The following is a 16,410-nucleotide window of genomic DNA, read 5'->3' on the forward strand; positions in this document are numbered from 1 at the left end:
GCTTTCTGTTCCACCAAACACAAGTTTCTATAAGGACCAATCACAAGCCTCCTATAGGTACAGCCTCACAAGCTTTCCGCTGACTCACTAGGGGAGGTACTCTTCCTCTTCCTAGACCTTAGTGAGAACTGCTGTTACCTGGGCTCAGAACCACCACGGGGAGGCTGGGTGGAGTGGTGGGGGGTAGATAAAGAATCCTTCTGGGAAGCTCTGGGTAGGGCCATTGGGAGCGCAGCTCAAGAGAGGTTTTTCTGGTGATGGTATAGCTGAAGCAGCCATGTCTAGAGCAGTGGGTCTCAACCTTCTGGATACTGCAACCCTTTAATACAGTTCCTCATGTTACACTGACCCCCAACCATGAAATTGTTTTCATTGCTACTTCATGACAATAATTTTGCTACTGTTATGAACCATAATGCATGATATAAATATGCATTATGCAGAATGTCAGATACATGACTCCTGGGAAAGGGTTGTGTCACCCCCAGGGGGTCATAACCCACAGCTTGAGACCACTGGTCCAGAGCAGAAGTCTGTGGCCTTAGCCACAGTCCTGATTGCTGTGTTCCTTGTAGCTGAATCTAGTTTCTTTAAGATAGTCATGAAGTGCCTAGAGCAGCCAAGATTCCACTGTGACAGCTTAGCCAGTAGCCAACAGAGGAGTTGTTCAGCTGATAGCTCCCCCATTCAAGGTGGTAGAACACAAAGGAGAGTCTGACAGCTGTCAATCAAAGACTTCAGCTGGCCTGGCCCCCAATAGCTTAGCTTATCTGAGGGGGAAGTAAACATTAAAAGGTGCTTACAATAAAGACCTGTCGTAACATTAGCATTCTTAATAGTATGTAACAGTGCTTAACTCCTAGCTAATTGCCCTCGGGGAGAACTGGTCTCTCTGACCCCTCTCAATACACTACTTGCATGTCTATTCTGAGGGTGTATAAACAAACTTATTACTGCCAGTCACATAAAAGTGCAGCACGTATAATTATGTGCCACACATAATGCTTGCTGGCTAACTACATTACTGGTTCGTATATTTACTACACTATGTTTTTACTGTTAGAGTATTTTTCTAGACGTATGAAAAATGTACTGTAAAAGAGTATGCCTGCTCATTCTGGCAGCAGCTTCAAATACGGTGTTTATGTTTCTCTGCTGCATCAAGGAACCATGTCTAGCGACTGACCTGCTCTGCCCAAGCCTGTGCAAGTGCACACCGTGATGTTCACACACAATGGCCCAACCATGTTTGTTTCCCAGAATGTCTCCCCGTCATTAGGGGATGCATGACTAAGAGCCTCAGAAAGAGCCCTGCAGATTTTCCCGAGAATAAGCGAGGAATTGAGCAGGATTAAAAAGAAATTTTCCTGTTCTCATTTGTGGCACAAACGATACCTTCCCTAGGTATGTTTATATGCTTTCCAGGAACCCCACTGACTGGACAGAATTGCAATTTGCCAGCCCTGCTCTGTGACAACAGACTGCAGGATAAAAAGGAACATGGGGTTTCTCCCCCTGGGTTCTCTTCATGCTTCTAAAAAGGAGGATGCCTCCAGACATGGCTTAAGCATTTAAAATGAAGATCTGTTGTTGGTCTTGTTCTAAGTCCCATTCAGAAAGGAGAGGGAGGGAAACATGCCTGTCTGCAGTGAGGGTGCTGGTTAGAGGGAGGGTCTTCTGTGCAAACCTGGAAAAACGGGGCTGTTCTTGCTGATGCTGCTGAGCAAGGACAAGGCATTCACTTTTCTCAATTCTATGGGGCAGCCTGTGGGTTTTGACCCTTTCATATCATATGTCAGATATGTCAGATGTCCTGCATATCAGAGGTCTACATTACAATTCATAACAGTAACAAAATTACTGTTGAAATAGCAACAAAAATAATTCTGTGGTTGGGGGTCACCACAACGTGAGGAGCCGTATTAAGGGTTTGCAGCATCAAGATGGTTGAAAACAGCTGCTCTAGCGGAATCACTGAATCCAAACTTCAACAACAGGGTAGAGCAGAGCCTGAGATGCTGCCAGTTGTGGCGGGGGGGGGGGGGGGGGGGGCGCACTCAGTGTCTGAACATGGAGGGTGAGGCAAGGATGTGATTTTTGTTGTTGTTGTTGTTTTGTTTTTGGTATTTCGAGACAGGGTTTCTCTGTGTAGCTTTGTGCTTTTCCTGGAACTTGCTTTGTAGACTAGGCTGGCCTCGAACTCACAGACATTCACCTGCCTCTGCCTCCCAAGTGCTGGGATTAAAGGCGTATGCCACCAATTCCTGGCTAAGGATGTGGTTTTGATTTGCTTCCTTGAAGAGTACAGTGATGTGTGTCGTTTCTGGGTATCATGTGACTTGTTCTTGCAGAAAATCACAAATAGTCTTAGAGAAGTGCTTTCCCTGCCTGGTCTGGCACCTAGAGAGAGTGGCTAGCACCTCTCAGGCAAAGAACAGATACCAGCAAGGGACGTGAAACCACAGTTGCAATGAGTATAAATGCACTAATAAATGGACACAAAAATACACACCATTAGCTGGGCGGTGGCGGTGCACGTCTTTAATCCCAGCAGGAGGATCTCAGTGAGTTCGAGGCCAGCCTGGTCTACAAAGCTAGTTCCAGGACAGGCAGGACTATTACACAGAGAAACCCTGTCTTGAAAAACAAAACGAAACAAAAAAATTAGATGCACATAATACTGTGTGAGTTTTTATGCCATTCTCTGTTGTGCATTAACTTAGAATTGTGGCTCTCAAGGGAGCTGGGATTAGTTCTAGAACACTGGAAATTATTTTTAAATAATTATTGCATTATGATCCCAGCAATAACTCTTATTTACCTTGGCTTGCATATCTAATTCCAGATATTTATTCAAAATCTTCTCTGACTTGGAAGGGCTGGAACCGATGTCCAATGAGTTTGAAAGAACTGGCCTGATTTCCTGAATGGACATTTCCACCTTGAGGAACAGAGGATATATTGTAGTTTTAATAATATATACTTATGTATGGGAGTGTACATATCAGGAAATATTTCATACATTATCATTGTATTTTAAATGTGTATCAATTTTGATCTAAATAGCTTTAAATATTGAAGAATTTCATATTTTGATAATGCTCATCTTCATATGATGCCATACTAGTAATATATGAGAATACATTCTTTTATTAACAGCAATGACTACAAACTATCATCCATATATATCTTTGAAGAGCTTTTCTGTATTACCTACAAAGGATGATAATGCACTTGCCAACAAACTGGCAGAGATGAATTCATCTATAGGTTGAATGAGAGCATTTTGCTAGCACATCTGCATAGGCATTCTGAGTAGAGGTGTTAGAATACCCTATTGGGCTGCTGGATTTAAGGCTGAAGAGCTCTGGGAAACACCTTGTCCAGATTATTGGGAAAGTGGGACCTACTTGAATCATTTCGCTGTTGAACAGAGGGAATTGTGATTTGATCTTTGGCTCACAAGAACTAAAGGCTAAGGTGACCCTGGAAGGGCTTCATTCCACTCAAGTGATTTGCTTCCTCTCTTTGCTTTCTGTAGAATGCACTCTCTCCACAGCTAGTAAGGTAAGAAAGCAACACTTGTTTAAATTCCTGCTGTGATTTCTGCCATTTCTGAATATAGACTCTTGAGCTATAGGGGATGAAACACCACAGCTGCCTCTGTGCTCAAACTCTCCCTGGACCTAGCCAATAGGACAGGTTCACTTTCCCAAGCTACTGGATCAATAACAAACGGGGAAGTCATGTATATGAGTTTGTTGCACCAAATGAAAAGATCATTGAACATATGAGACCCAGCCTCTATAGCAAGATTCACAACCATTGTGTCACCAGTGGATGGGAAATCAAATGTTTCCATGGAAAGTTACTGTATCACTCTGCTGAGAGGATTTTCCTATGAATGCTCTTATGTGGATAACTGTGTCTCTTGCTTTGGTTTTGTCTAATTAGTATAATAATGATAGCTTTTTCCCAGAAACACAGAACCCACAATTATTGGTAACTATTTGTCTGTCTGAGGTCCTCCTGTTCAATTGTGCCATGATAATGACAACTAGCATGGGACTGTACCTAGAGTCATGCAAACCAAGGACCCTCCTTCCAACGCATGTCTGATGTGGCTAACACAACTGTAGAGTGTATGTAACTTTGCATATATACATTCATGACTGGGGTGGCAGATTACATTAGACATTTATTATTGGCAACCTGGGGCAGGGGTGGCTGATGAACAACAGTGAATTAAAACCATGTATCTAATTATAGGACCTAACGTGTAATATAGAGGAAGTCTAAGGAGACATCCCACCCTCCCACTGTGCTCACAGATGACAGCTGGACATCATCCATGAGCACCAAATAAAAGGTTTACATTTTATTTTATGAAATACCTTCCTTAGGTAGTCTTCCACAGATGCTGCTAATTGCTGTTTCTTAAGAGCCAATTCCTTGTGCGCTGTACACTGTTCACTAAGATGATCCACTCGTTTCTGAATACATTCCATCATCTCATGGATACCTGCCACCCGAGAGCTGAATGAAACAAGCCAGCTGTTAGTTCACTTGACCTTGACATGGAAGCCCTGACAAGAGAACATTTGAAAGCAGATATGCTCTTTGACATGCAGTAGGAGTTGGTCCCCGCTACTGCTTCAGGATAACAGAAGTTAAGTAGTTATCATTTCAGGGTAGCAGGCAGCAAAGCCAGAGTATGTTCCCTTGTTTTAAGTCAGTTAGTCCCAAGGGAAGGATGAATTATGGCTTCTGCGACAGGTTTAATCTCTTCTAAAGGTTTGCTTTTTAATATTTCTGTAAGATACTTGGAGAATCTTATGGTAAATGGCACAGAATGTTTACCAAGTTTTCCTGGGGGTATCATTTAAAAGCTTCATTTATTTCAAGATGCTCTTTGAATAGGAATGTGAATCAGCCAATTAACAGAGCATTTGCTAACCCAATAGGGTAAAATATTTATATATTTTGTTCTCAGTGGTTATGAATGCCCAAGGCTATATTCACGAGATAAAAACCTAGTTATCACTAGCAATTAGGTATCAAATATGCTCATCCATATTTGATGCCTCACATTATCATTTTTCTCACTTGTGTTGACCTATGAAAGGAAGGTGACAGGAGGGCTCACAAAATGGCATGCCTTTCAAACCAGCTTTGAGTTGGACTCAATTGCTCCCATCTGTTACAGGCTTCCTCACCATTTCCAAAATAAGCATGTTCACAATGAAAGACTACTATAGACAGAGCGAACACTTCTGAATTGTTCAGTCTGTCCCTAGCACAGTGCCTTACCTACAATCTTACCCATTCATTTTCCTTCAAGTTCTAGCAAAGGTTAGCATGATAACTCTTTAATTATCCTGAGAGGGTTTTGGGGGAAAGGGAGTCTGGGAGTATTTTTGTGTTTGTTTGCTTGGTTGTTGTTTTTTTTTTTTTAGATCTTGGAGCTAGGTACAGATTTCAGGAATTTAACATCAATAATTAATTTATGAATCAGTAAAAATAAATTAAATTAGTAATAAAAGAAGGACAAGATCAGAAATGACCTAGGAGTACAGTAATATCACTAGAATGATTATAAGGATGCTTCTGAAGTGAGGCACAGTTGGATGTGTCTTACAGGTACATCAAGGGTCCCTGACGAGCATAACTGTGAAATAGAATATGAAGCCACTATGCAAAATATTGTTCCTGGTAATGTCCCAGAAACATTTAGAACAATTAGTTTTATATATAAATACTCATAATTAGTGAAGAAAATAAACACATCAGGAGATTTTTAGGAATAATTCTTACTGACAGAAATCCACACATTCTGAAAAAGATGTATCCTGGCTTTATTTTGACTAAGATTTAGGCTAAGGGGTAATATGCTAAGAAGGTCTTGAAAGTCCAGTTGTCCTATGAGCAACATGTTTCAAGTTTTCAATAGCATATTGAAATCCAGAGTGGGAAAGATCAGGTGAATTGTGTAGTGCTATGGAAAAGCACAGAGGGAAGGCTAATGAAAGGAAGAGGTAGACACAGAGACAGGAGAGAGTAAGAAATGGCAGAAAAAGCTCCGGCAGTTTGCAGGTTATTGGTAAAATTTAGAAATGCAAACTAGAATTTGAAAAAGAACTGTCTCAACCAAGATGAAGGCTCCTGACTTCCTCTTCTGGGTCACCATGTGGCTCCTCACCTTCAACCCCAACATGCACCCTACATCCATTACAGTTAGACATTTTTTTTCCCACAAATTTTGAATAGGCTACTCCCTGGGGTACAGCAGTCATCAGTAAACAAGTCCAGCAAAGAAGGATACTATTCACACTGCTCTTTGGTTCCCAACCAGCTGTGTGTGTATGTGTGTGTGTGTGTGTGTGTGTGTGTGTGTGTGTGTATTTGTGTTTGTGGTTTTTTTGTATGTTGCATGGTGTGTTTGAGTTTACAAGCATGTGGAGGTTAGAGGTCAACATTGAGTGTCTTCCTCAATTGCTCTTCACCTTGTTTTAACTTTTTTTCAATAATTTGTCTAGTCACAGGATGTCAGAAACAATATTTGAACATTTGAACCTGGATATCTGATCTTGTAGTCAATTCTTTTTTTTAACTATCTTCTTGCACTTTTTCTGAGTGTGTAACACATGGCATAGTGTTTGCCCTGACTTTCTTCTGTTGACTTCTGCTGACTTGCATACAAATAGACTGACTGGTTGGCAAGCTTCCTTTGAAATTGGTTGCTTTCTCTAGCTAAAAGCCTTGTCTGCATGTAGTCTGAAAAATGGTCACTAGAGGGACATACTATCTTGTTCAAATTGTATACCCTGAAGGTCCTTCCAGCACAGAGAATACAAAACAAGAAAACAAAACCAAATCAAGCATTGCTTCCATAAAAATATCACGTTTTGCAAAACCATAATTTTAATTTTGATGAACCATAACCAACAAAATAAGATCTGTCTGTTTCTGACTCTGTTTTTTAATTACCTATGAGATTCTCATTTTGTGGTCATCGGTTTCTTATCAGGTACTGTATCTCTTACTCTGTAAATTCTTTAAGGAGAAGAGCTGGTGACATACTTTCTCCTATAATCCTTGTAGCCTTGAGCACAGTCTTTTAATAACAGAAGATTAATGCATTAAAAAAAAAAAAAAGTTTGAGACAGAGTTTCAGCTATCTGAGCCTGGCCTCAATTTTTCTATGCAGCCTGGGGACCTTGAACTCTTGATCCTCTAGCCTCTATCTCCTGAGTGTTGGGATTATAGGCCCAGACCACCACAGTTGGTTTATGGGATGCGTGGGATCAAACTCAGAAGCAAAACCCAACTGTTATTTTGCTAACTGGACACAGCTGCCTTCTAAACACTTAGGTTTATATTTACAGATCAGTGCTGCTCTCATCCAGAGCATCATTTTCCCTTTGCAGTGGACAGGAGTTAATGTAAAGACTCCTAAGTGGTCCAAGGACAAAGATTAGGTGACTGTGGAGTGACTGACCCTAAATGGGATGTCACCCTCCCTAAAACTCAAAGAACATAAATGGAACAGAAGGAACATAAGAGCCAGAGGATGGAGAGGGGAAATTGTAAAACAGTGTCTTCAGGGCCTGACAGGGCTGTAGCACTCACAAACTCCCTCCATGTAGTTGTGATTACCTGCATAAAACCTACATAAGATTCGGCCATCATGAAAGGCTTAGAGGGTGTATGAGGCCTCCCCTCTCACTGAGGGATTATGCATATTTGCAGGGTTCTGGGGAAGGCATTGTCATTTTCTTCAGTGGTATAGCTTCTGATACGTGGCCCATGTTCTGGTAAATTACTCCCTACTAATAATGCTCATGTAAGCAGCCATAATTATAACATGTGAGTAACATGAAAAACAATCCAAGTATGATGGATGGTGGCGGGGGGGGGGGGGGTTAGCCAGAGGGGAAGGAAGATGAAAGAGGGGAATGATGGCAAAAATGACCAAAATTCAATATAAAATATATGACGTTGTCAAAGGATACAAAAACTTCAAAAAGGAAAAAACAAGATATTCTGAAATCAGAATTCTTCAAATGTCACAGTAATAGCATCCCATAGCCTGTGAATAAATGACTGCACTTCTGGCCACTTGCAGACATTGTAGGCTGTCTAAAATGCCTAGTTTCTTTCCTGGTGTGTGTTGGCACTTACAGTTGAGTTCAAGCAATTTTAACATGGAAAGTTTGATTCAATAGACACTTCCCTCCCTAATAAAGTTGTATGAGGACAATCTGAGTCACCTTGATCTGCTGAGAATTATTGCCCTCTCTGTCCCGCTCCTGTCCATAGTGTAGACTCAGTCCTTGGCTGGAGAAGTAGTGAGCTGCCCTGCTTACCCAAGCCTATCCCCTTCTCCTTCTCTCTCTGTCCTCAAGAGGCCACCTCCCTCTGACTGGGTGCTAATCTCTTCCATTTCTCATCCCCTGTAGGAATATAATAATAGTATCTACCCCATTCCTAATCCTAAGGCTATACCTCCCCCTTTTAGGCTTCCTTAATGAGACCCTGATCAGTAGATTACAACCAGCCCAGATGCCATCATTTTCATTTAGAACCTTCCATGTTGATTCTTATTTTCAGTCCTTTAAAACATGGAGAGCATGCACACTGGCAATGTTTTCCAGTGCCTTAATAGTAATTGGCTTGATCAAAGGAAAACTATGATTCCCCAGTCTGCTAGCCGTTCTCACATGACTTGAAAATAAATGAAAAGAATTTTGTCATTCACAAGGAACAAGTGCTATTCCATTACCATCGTGTTCAGCTAATGGTGTGACAAGAGCTGATGGTGACTAAAAGAAACCTGACTGAAGCAAACCGTGGTGCTCGGTTACTCCATGCCCACTCTAAAGCACACCGCCCCGTGCAGCAGATGGACAAGGGGGAGGGATGACCAACTGGCTAATGATCTGTGGCCCGGGATCGCATTGGAAAGATTGATTGACCTTTGGGTTTTCTCTGTGAAAATGGATTTGTTGGCGCCTGTCAGCAGTGTGAACATGAGGCACATCAGATTATTCCTGAGGTTGACTTTGGCGTTCCAATATCACAGATGCTCAGGTATGTCAGATTGAGAAGGCTTCTTCAGACATTTGTTAGAAGCTTCATCATGGGGGCATTTTAGCCTTTACTCATTAAGTCAATCAAGGGGAAGTGGGAATAAATGCTTGGGTTTTTTGTTTGTTTGTTTTGTTTGTTTGTTTCAGAAAGGAAAGACATATTGACTTCTGCTTCCAGAATAGACTGCTTTGTTTACTGTAGGGAAGCAGCCATCCTGTCTTTGCATCTGTCGCAAGTGGAGACTGGGGGAGGGGAGTTAATGCATTCTAATGATTCATGCCGGAGCATGGCAAGTTGCTTTCAACCCTTTCATAAATTACTATTGGCAGCCCATCTGGATTAGGAGCTGAACCAGATGGTGAGCACTTGACGGCTTACTCTGTCTCAGCAGACAGGATCAGCTGACCGGAATTTTCCTTCCATTTATGGCAAATGATGGGGTGGGGAGGGTCTCCTATCTAGCTTGCTGCTCCCTTTCCTGAGACCTGAGCAGCATCCTTTCTTGTTTGTGACTATCTTCATTTGGGGGAAGACAAGCACTGTGTCTGTTTTTCATCCCTGCTTTGAAAACGTGCTGTTTGCACTGCAAATGTGAAAAGCATGTTTCTACATATTTTTGCTCATTTGTTATATATTTTGATACTTTTTCTCTACAAAACATACAATAAACACAAATATTTTGTAGGTAAGTAGTGATAAATACATAGAAAGTAAGAAAGTAAACAGTAAATGAGGCTGGAGTCACAAGACTCCTGAGTTCTGGTCCAGATGGATAAAAATTCATTCCTCTAAGACCATAGGGACCAACATATGTATGTCATGAAAAGAATGCCATAGCTGGGATTCTACATGAACTCAGACATGGAGATGATATTATTTCTATTTGCAAAAGGTTGAGAAATACTGCATCCAACAGCTACAGGGCCATAGAGCCAGACAGAGTAGGAGAGTCAGGAATTTCACCAAACCATCTGCTAGCTTCCTGGTTATACTTCTGAGAGCCACAAATCCTCCAAGAGAGCACAAAGTAACCAAATAGCCAAAGAACGAATCCCATCACACCTGTTAAGAGTGTGGCCATTTTCCAAAGGAGCAAGGCAAAGAAAGGCTAAGACCCTCAGCCATCAACAGAGAAATGCACTCCAGCTCAAATGAAGTCACCTGAAAATAAACACACCTGAAGCCAAGACAGGTAAAGGGACCAATCCTCAAAATGAAAGACCAGGAGATCCTGTAACATGCAAACCCCCGCCCCTAGATAAGGAGCTCTGTGCAATCAGTGGCTATGGAGAGAAGGAGACTATGTTTTCTTCAGGGGTAAGCCCTCTCATAGGTAATCCAATCTCAAGTGGATATCCCCAAATATATGTACATATGAATAACACTGAATGGAGTCAGTAGGTTGTTTGTATGAATGTCTGTCTATATGCATGTGTATGCATATATCAACAATAATTATAAAGGAGGTCATGAGCTTGATAGGCAGTGGTAGTGGTCCAAGGAAGGAGGAGTAGAATGTTTGGAGAGGATGTATCATTACAAAGTCTTCACAAAATTCATTTTCATATGGGTTGAAAATGTTCTCTGACATATTTGTTCCAACACTGGCCAAATGCTTTTCTACTTAAGGTAATTACTGGGGTTACCTTTGGGTTGGCATTATTCTGACCAGCACTGTGCTGAGCACCTCATTCCTAAGTGTGCCTACTCACATCCCCTTCTCCATCTCTTCTTCCAAAATCCCCTAAGCTGAGAGAACTCCTCAACTCCTTAGAGTGACTAACATGGATATTTTATTAAAAAATAAATTAATAGATACTCCTTTAAGGCAGTCTAAGCTTTGTAATATACTCTGTACTAAGAGTTTCAGAATGAAAAAAAAAAAGCCATAAGCCTTAACAGTATTTATTAAGTGTTAACAGGTTGAGACTGCAAACATGCCATTTACTCAACATCTAAAATGAACAGCTTATTATAGACATAGGTATAGTTGAAAATCAGCTAAGTTCAAACTGTCCTAATAACTCAATTTTGTAATTTCCCAAATTTTAGTATCTGACATTTACCACCTAAATCTACCATCAAACTCCATTAAAACAAGTTACTTTGTTTGTTTGTTTGTTTGAGGGTTTCTCAGTGTAGTCCTGGCTATCCTGGAACTTGCTCTGTAGACCAGGCTGGCCTCGAACTCAGAGAGATCCACCTGCCTCTGCCTCCTAAGTGCTGGGATTAAAGGCATGCGCCACCACATCCAGCCCCAAATAAGTTGTTCTTAAATTCTGAAGTGTTCGATGGAACTGTTACAGAACTCAATCACAAACATCTGTTAGGCAAAAGAAAACAGTCCCTATTTTCTTGGAGGGCAGGCACTGCCTTTGTTTTCTGTTTAAGGTTAGAACAATACATTTTTACTATGATGTGGCTTTTCTCTAATGTCAGACCTGCTCCTGAATAGTTCAAGCTACCTACTATGTAAATGTCAAGAAAGGACACTGAGGGTTTCCCCAGGTGGCTTGTCATCCTGTGACCGCAGTGATACAGACACAGGTGAAAGGACAGGTATAATCAGAGCAGCAGGGTGAGACAGGAACAAAGGGGCAGATGCGATAAATGCAAAGGGACACACAGTACTACACGATAGCTGGTCACTCTGGGAATCTTGGCCTGAAGATAAACTCTTCCCTGGTTCTTCCCACTTTTACTCCTCCACTCAGCCCACTCTGGTCTCTGTTCAGAAGTATGTCTGTCTTCTCTGGTACTGTGTACAAAGGCCTCCTCCCCAAGGGTTCCTGTTTACTAAAACACATACACTTCATACGCATCTTCTTGACTGGATGCCAACAGGTGTTTGCAATTCCGAGACAGGTTTATGGATCTTTGTCTGGCCTTGAAGTCATAGCTATTTTCCGTATGTTCAACAATGTTTTAAACAAATCCAAAGAAACCTACAGAAAAGGTGAAGCCTGGCTTGAAGCAAGCGAGAGAGATGAAATTCCTCTAGAACATACTAGAATAAAAGAGAGTCTGGGACAGTGAGGCAACCAGGCTCCTTGCCATCAATGCAAGTTGAATCAAAAGAGGAGAAAGACCAATAGCTAGCAATCAAATGGAACATTTCAGACAAGCAAGCTGGTCCTCTGCCTCCTCCTGCTGTGGGACACATTCTACAGCAAGATGTGAACGTCTCTGTGCCTGGGTCCTATTCTGCAAAACAGGGGTAATGATGGGTCAGTGCACACCCTGGAGGGTGATCATTAAATCCATCAGGTACTATGTAAAGGACAGTGTTCTTTACGGTTACCAGAACCTGTCAACATTGTTCCACTCAACTCTCCTCCTCTGTCTACCTCTCCCTTAGCCACACTACCCTTTCTGATACTGTTGGTCTTTGTTGGGGCCACTTACCTCCTAGGGAATCATGGGAGCTCTTCTTAGCCAGTCCTCCCTTGACCCCAGAGCCTAAAACAGTCCCTGCCACACAGTCCCTCTGTAGTATCACATTCCACACAGTATCTCCTGCTACAAAGGGACATCTCACTTAGAGACTGATTTGTTGTGTGGCTCTTCCTACCAGAACACAAACAGCATGACATTAGATCACCTGCTTAACAAAACACTGAACATAGTTCAGGAATGAACAAGTGAATGAAAGGGATAAATTCTGCCTGAAGTTCATTAAAATCTGTAGTACCAACTGAGGCAGTGGTAGCCAATGGACATGAAAACTGTGGGAAGAATAAGCATAATCCTGATTAATTCTTACTTTCCTCCCATTCTGGAAAATACAAAGAATGAAGGATTTATAGGAAGGAAGTCACATGCACTGGATTGGAGCAGATAATAAAGTTACACAGATGCAAAATATTCAGCTAAGATGCAACTAATATGTTTAACCACAATAAGATAGAACAAAAAAATGGTACCATCTCTCAAGCAGGGATAGAAACTGAGCTAATAGAAGCTCACATATAACTCCTAAATAAAATTTTAACAAGGAGGAAAGGCAAATGAATTTTTCAGAAGGTAGCCTGGTCCCGCTGTGTGCTTTATGTTTTGAGCTCTGAAGTTGGAGCTGCACTTAGACAAAGAGACAGAGATCCTTTGCTTTTAGACATCACTGTCGCTTAAACTTCAGACCAAGCACTTCCAAACACCCAAGCTTCCTGTGGCTTAATACCAAATAGTGTGTGGTGGCAGGCCACCTTTAGTTAAGAATGATGTCAATTAAAGCCTAGGAGGAGATGAAGGGGACCAGAAGCCAACTACTTTTGGTCTGGCTGTGAGTCTAAATTTGGCTATTTATCACATTCTATTATAGGTAACTTGTATCATAACTGTGTGAAAAGAAATGCATGAAAATATCATAATACAATGTGCCTTGCTCATGTGACAGATGTTACCATCTGAAGAGATAAAAGCCACTCAATGATCAGAATTATCATTAGACTGTAGGTTAGATTTAGAAGAAGCAAGGAAATGTGACCATTACTACTATTCATTCTGTGAGGCTGTTTGGAGTTTAAACCTATTTGATTTCAGGATGAAAAAACAGTATGGACCTGTTCCTCATTTTTTACAGAAGAACAATGACAAATGTCTCAGTTTACCCAGAATGCTTTATTTCAGATAAATATTGCCAGGTCCAAAAGAAACTCAGGACTAATGGCCAACAGAGGTATCTGTTAGTGTACTAGAGTACATGCTGGCCTCCAGGCTCACTCAGCACCCATGGCTCCTCTCAGCTGCTCTCAGCTGCTCTCTACCCTTCCAGCTCCTGGGCCTCCCTTCCCCCAGCTTCTGAGTCCTAGATGACCCACCATTTCAGCCACGTGTACTCTTGCCCCCGTCTCCATCTCCTTTGCTTCCTCTCTCGCTCTCCTCCTTCTCTCTCCTCTCATGACCCAGTTCAGAATACTGATCATGTTCAGTCTACTACTTTCCTGATCTGGACTCTTACAGATGCCCCTGTAAGATTCCCTCAAATCTTCAATTAAAAACTTTCGCCTCAACCATACCTTGGACGGTCATATCCTCATTTCATTCAAATGTAAACTTCTGAGTTTGGGTGTTTTTTTTTTCTATTATTAACAGTAAAAAAGTTAAATAATAGGGCCTCTGAAAGTCCTACCTGTTAATATTTCAATTCTAAATCCTGCCTTTGTTATCAGAAGAGAAATACTTATCTCCTCCAATTCAACCATGACCTTCCTGATTAATTGAAATGAGCACCACTAGTTGGAGAGTCCTGCTGCAATCATCTGAAACAGTCATGTGGCTCTTTGTACAGATTTTTAAACCTACAATAATTATGTAGTGGGTATTTTCTATGTGCAAGGAATGGTGCTGTACTATTTAATTACAAATATTAAATGGGAATTTCCATTTTATGGAGAAGGACACAGAACCAGAGAGTTGGGCTCAGAAGTCACAGCACTATACCAGCCCTCTCAACGCACACAGTCAAAGTTCCTTGACTGCCTTGAGTCTTAAGTTTCTGATCCATGACGTTTTGGAATGTCTGCTAACAGGAACCATGGTGTTTTGTGATGTGGTGGCACAGCTGACATCTCATGGTCCAGGAAGCTGCTGTGATACTCCATATAGACACTTGGACATGTTCAAGTGTCTGTCGGCCTTGCCAACATTCCAGACTCTGCCTTCACTGCAGAGTGGTTGTGGTGGGCAAGTTCCCTCTTGGAAAACGTCTACTCTTTCCTTTGATGGAAACTTGGGTACCTGAAGGTGGACCGGGTGAAGAGAGGGAACCAAGATCGATAGAATGTGTGGGATGGAGGTCAGCAGTCACTTTGTCCTCTAGTTTGCAAGTGAGATTCTAATGTGCTTATAATTTGGTTTTTAATGGATTTCTATTTTGCATCTACTTTCTGAAATCAAAAATATTCCTCACCAAGAACCAATTTCCCTTTACTTTCAGTTCCCCTTGAAAATAGAAGTGACACTGATTTGTAAAATTATGAAATCTTGGGGCAAGCAAATATCTTGGTACTATTATGAAGCAAGCTTATACTTTTGCGATGCTAACAGAAACATACTCTATTGTTTTAAAAATCTAGTTAGTTAGCTGTCAGTTTAATTTTATTGCCGTGGTTCTAATTACTGCCTTTTTCTATTATGACCCCAACTGCCTCCTGAAAAGACAAAATAATAAACTCCTTTTTGGAAAATGGGGTAAGTATAAAAATCAAGAGTAGAAAGAGCAATGGAGACAAAAGAATTGGACTGGATGAGTAAATGAATATGCAAGCCGTACAGAAAGGATGAGCCAAAATGGAAGTGGAGGGGAAGAGAGACGAGGAGGGGGAGAAGGAAGATTAAATCAAAGCGCATCAATCAAAGCTTTAGGTACCACAATTAAAGTACTTCAGACTGGAGCCAACAGGATAAAGTTTACGAGTAAAAACTTCTGACCACCTTTCTGATTCTACAAGTGAAGCATCAAACTGAACCAAAACAGCTCAGTTTCTGGGTGAGAAGCAGGAGCTGAACTTCCTGTTGGGCTTTAGGTGACCATGAGAAGACAAAGGTGTGACCAGGAGAAGGGAAGCAGGAACACAAGGGTTGTAATGGCACCAGCTGACTTAAGAAGTCAGGGGCCAGACTTCAGAAAAGCCAACACCCAGGATCTGTGGGATAGAGCACCAGGTAGGAAGGAACAACCTAAACCAGACCTCAAAGGAGGGGGTCTTTGGTTGCATTCTCATTTGTCCACACATGGGGAACCTCCCTGTGGCCAGACAGAAGAACACAAGCAGTTAGCCTGACCAGGAAAATAACATTGGCCAAGGCTGTGAGACCCAATGATGACGCCAGGCCTCACCACTTACTCCAGTCATCATCTGACAAGGTCCAACACCCAACAAGTATCTCTGTGTCTTATAGACAGTCTTTTGCACAGCTCAAGACATTTGCAAAGAGTAGATGTGGATCAGGAGGCAAAGGGAGGAAGCAGCTGCTGTAGGCACATGGGCCCACACGGGGTGTGCCCGGGGCCCTCTAGTCTAGTGGAAAAGAGCCTTATCTGGCATCTGGCTCAACACCTAAGTCAAGAGACTAAGCAGTTCCAGTTGTTGTTGGTAGTTGTTCCACAGAGGAGAAGTGTTTGTCCTTGTTGTGGCATCCAGTTTTTGGCTCTTTCTGGGAGACCTTGGATTATATCTAATCTCAGTTTTGCATGGTCCCATGGCAACCATCTAAATGCCTCAATCAAATGTCTCTCTCTGTCCAGTTCAGCCTGTTTTCTGGAAAGAAAATTTCCCATGCCTAGGCAGCCATGGGCGTACTTTAAAACATATCCAAAAG

General features: G+C 41.8%; 1 protein-coding gene across 1 annotated transcript in view; it reads right to left on the reverse strand.

Moving 5' to 3' along the window:
• Window positions 1–16,410, reverse strand: part of Ccdc141 (coiled-coil domain containing 141) — a 160,211-nt gene that overhangs the window by 46,458 nt on the left and 97,343 nt on the right. The window contains 2 exon segments of the mRNA XM_036185814.1: window positions 2,822–2,941; window positions 4,395–4,536. Of these exon segments, the coding sequence (XP_036041707.1) occupies window positions 2,822–2,941; window positions 4,395–4,536 (262 nt within the window).

The sequence above is a fragment of the Onychomys torridus genome, chromosome 4 (genome assembly GCF_903995425.1).
Source record: "Onychomys torridus chromosome 4, mOncTor1.1, whole genome shotgun sequence".
In the NCBI taxonomy this organism is placed as follows: domain Eukaryota; kingdom Metazoa; phylum Chordata; class Mammalia; order Rodentia; family Cricetidae; genus Onychomys; species Onychomys torridus.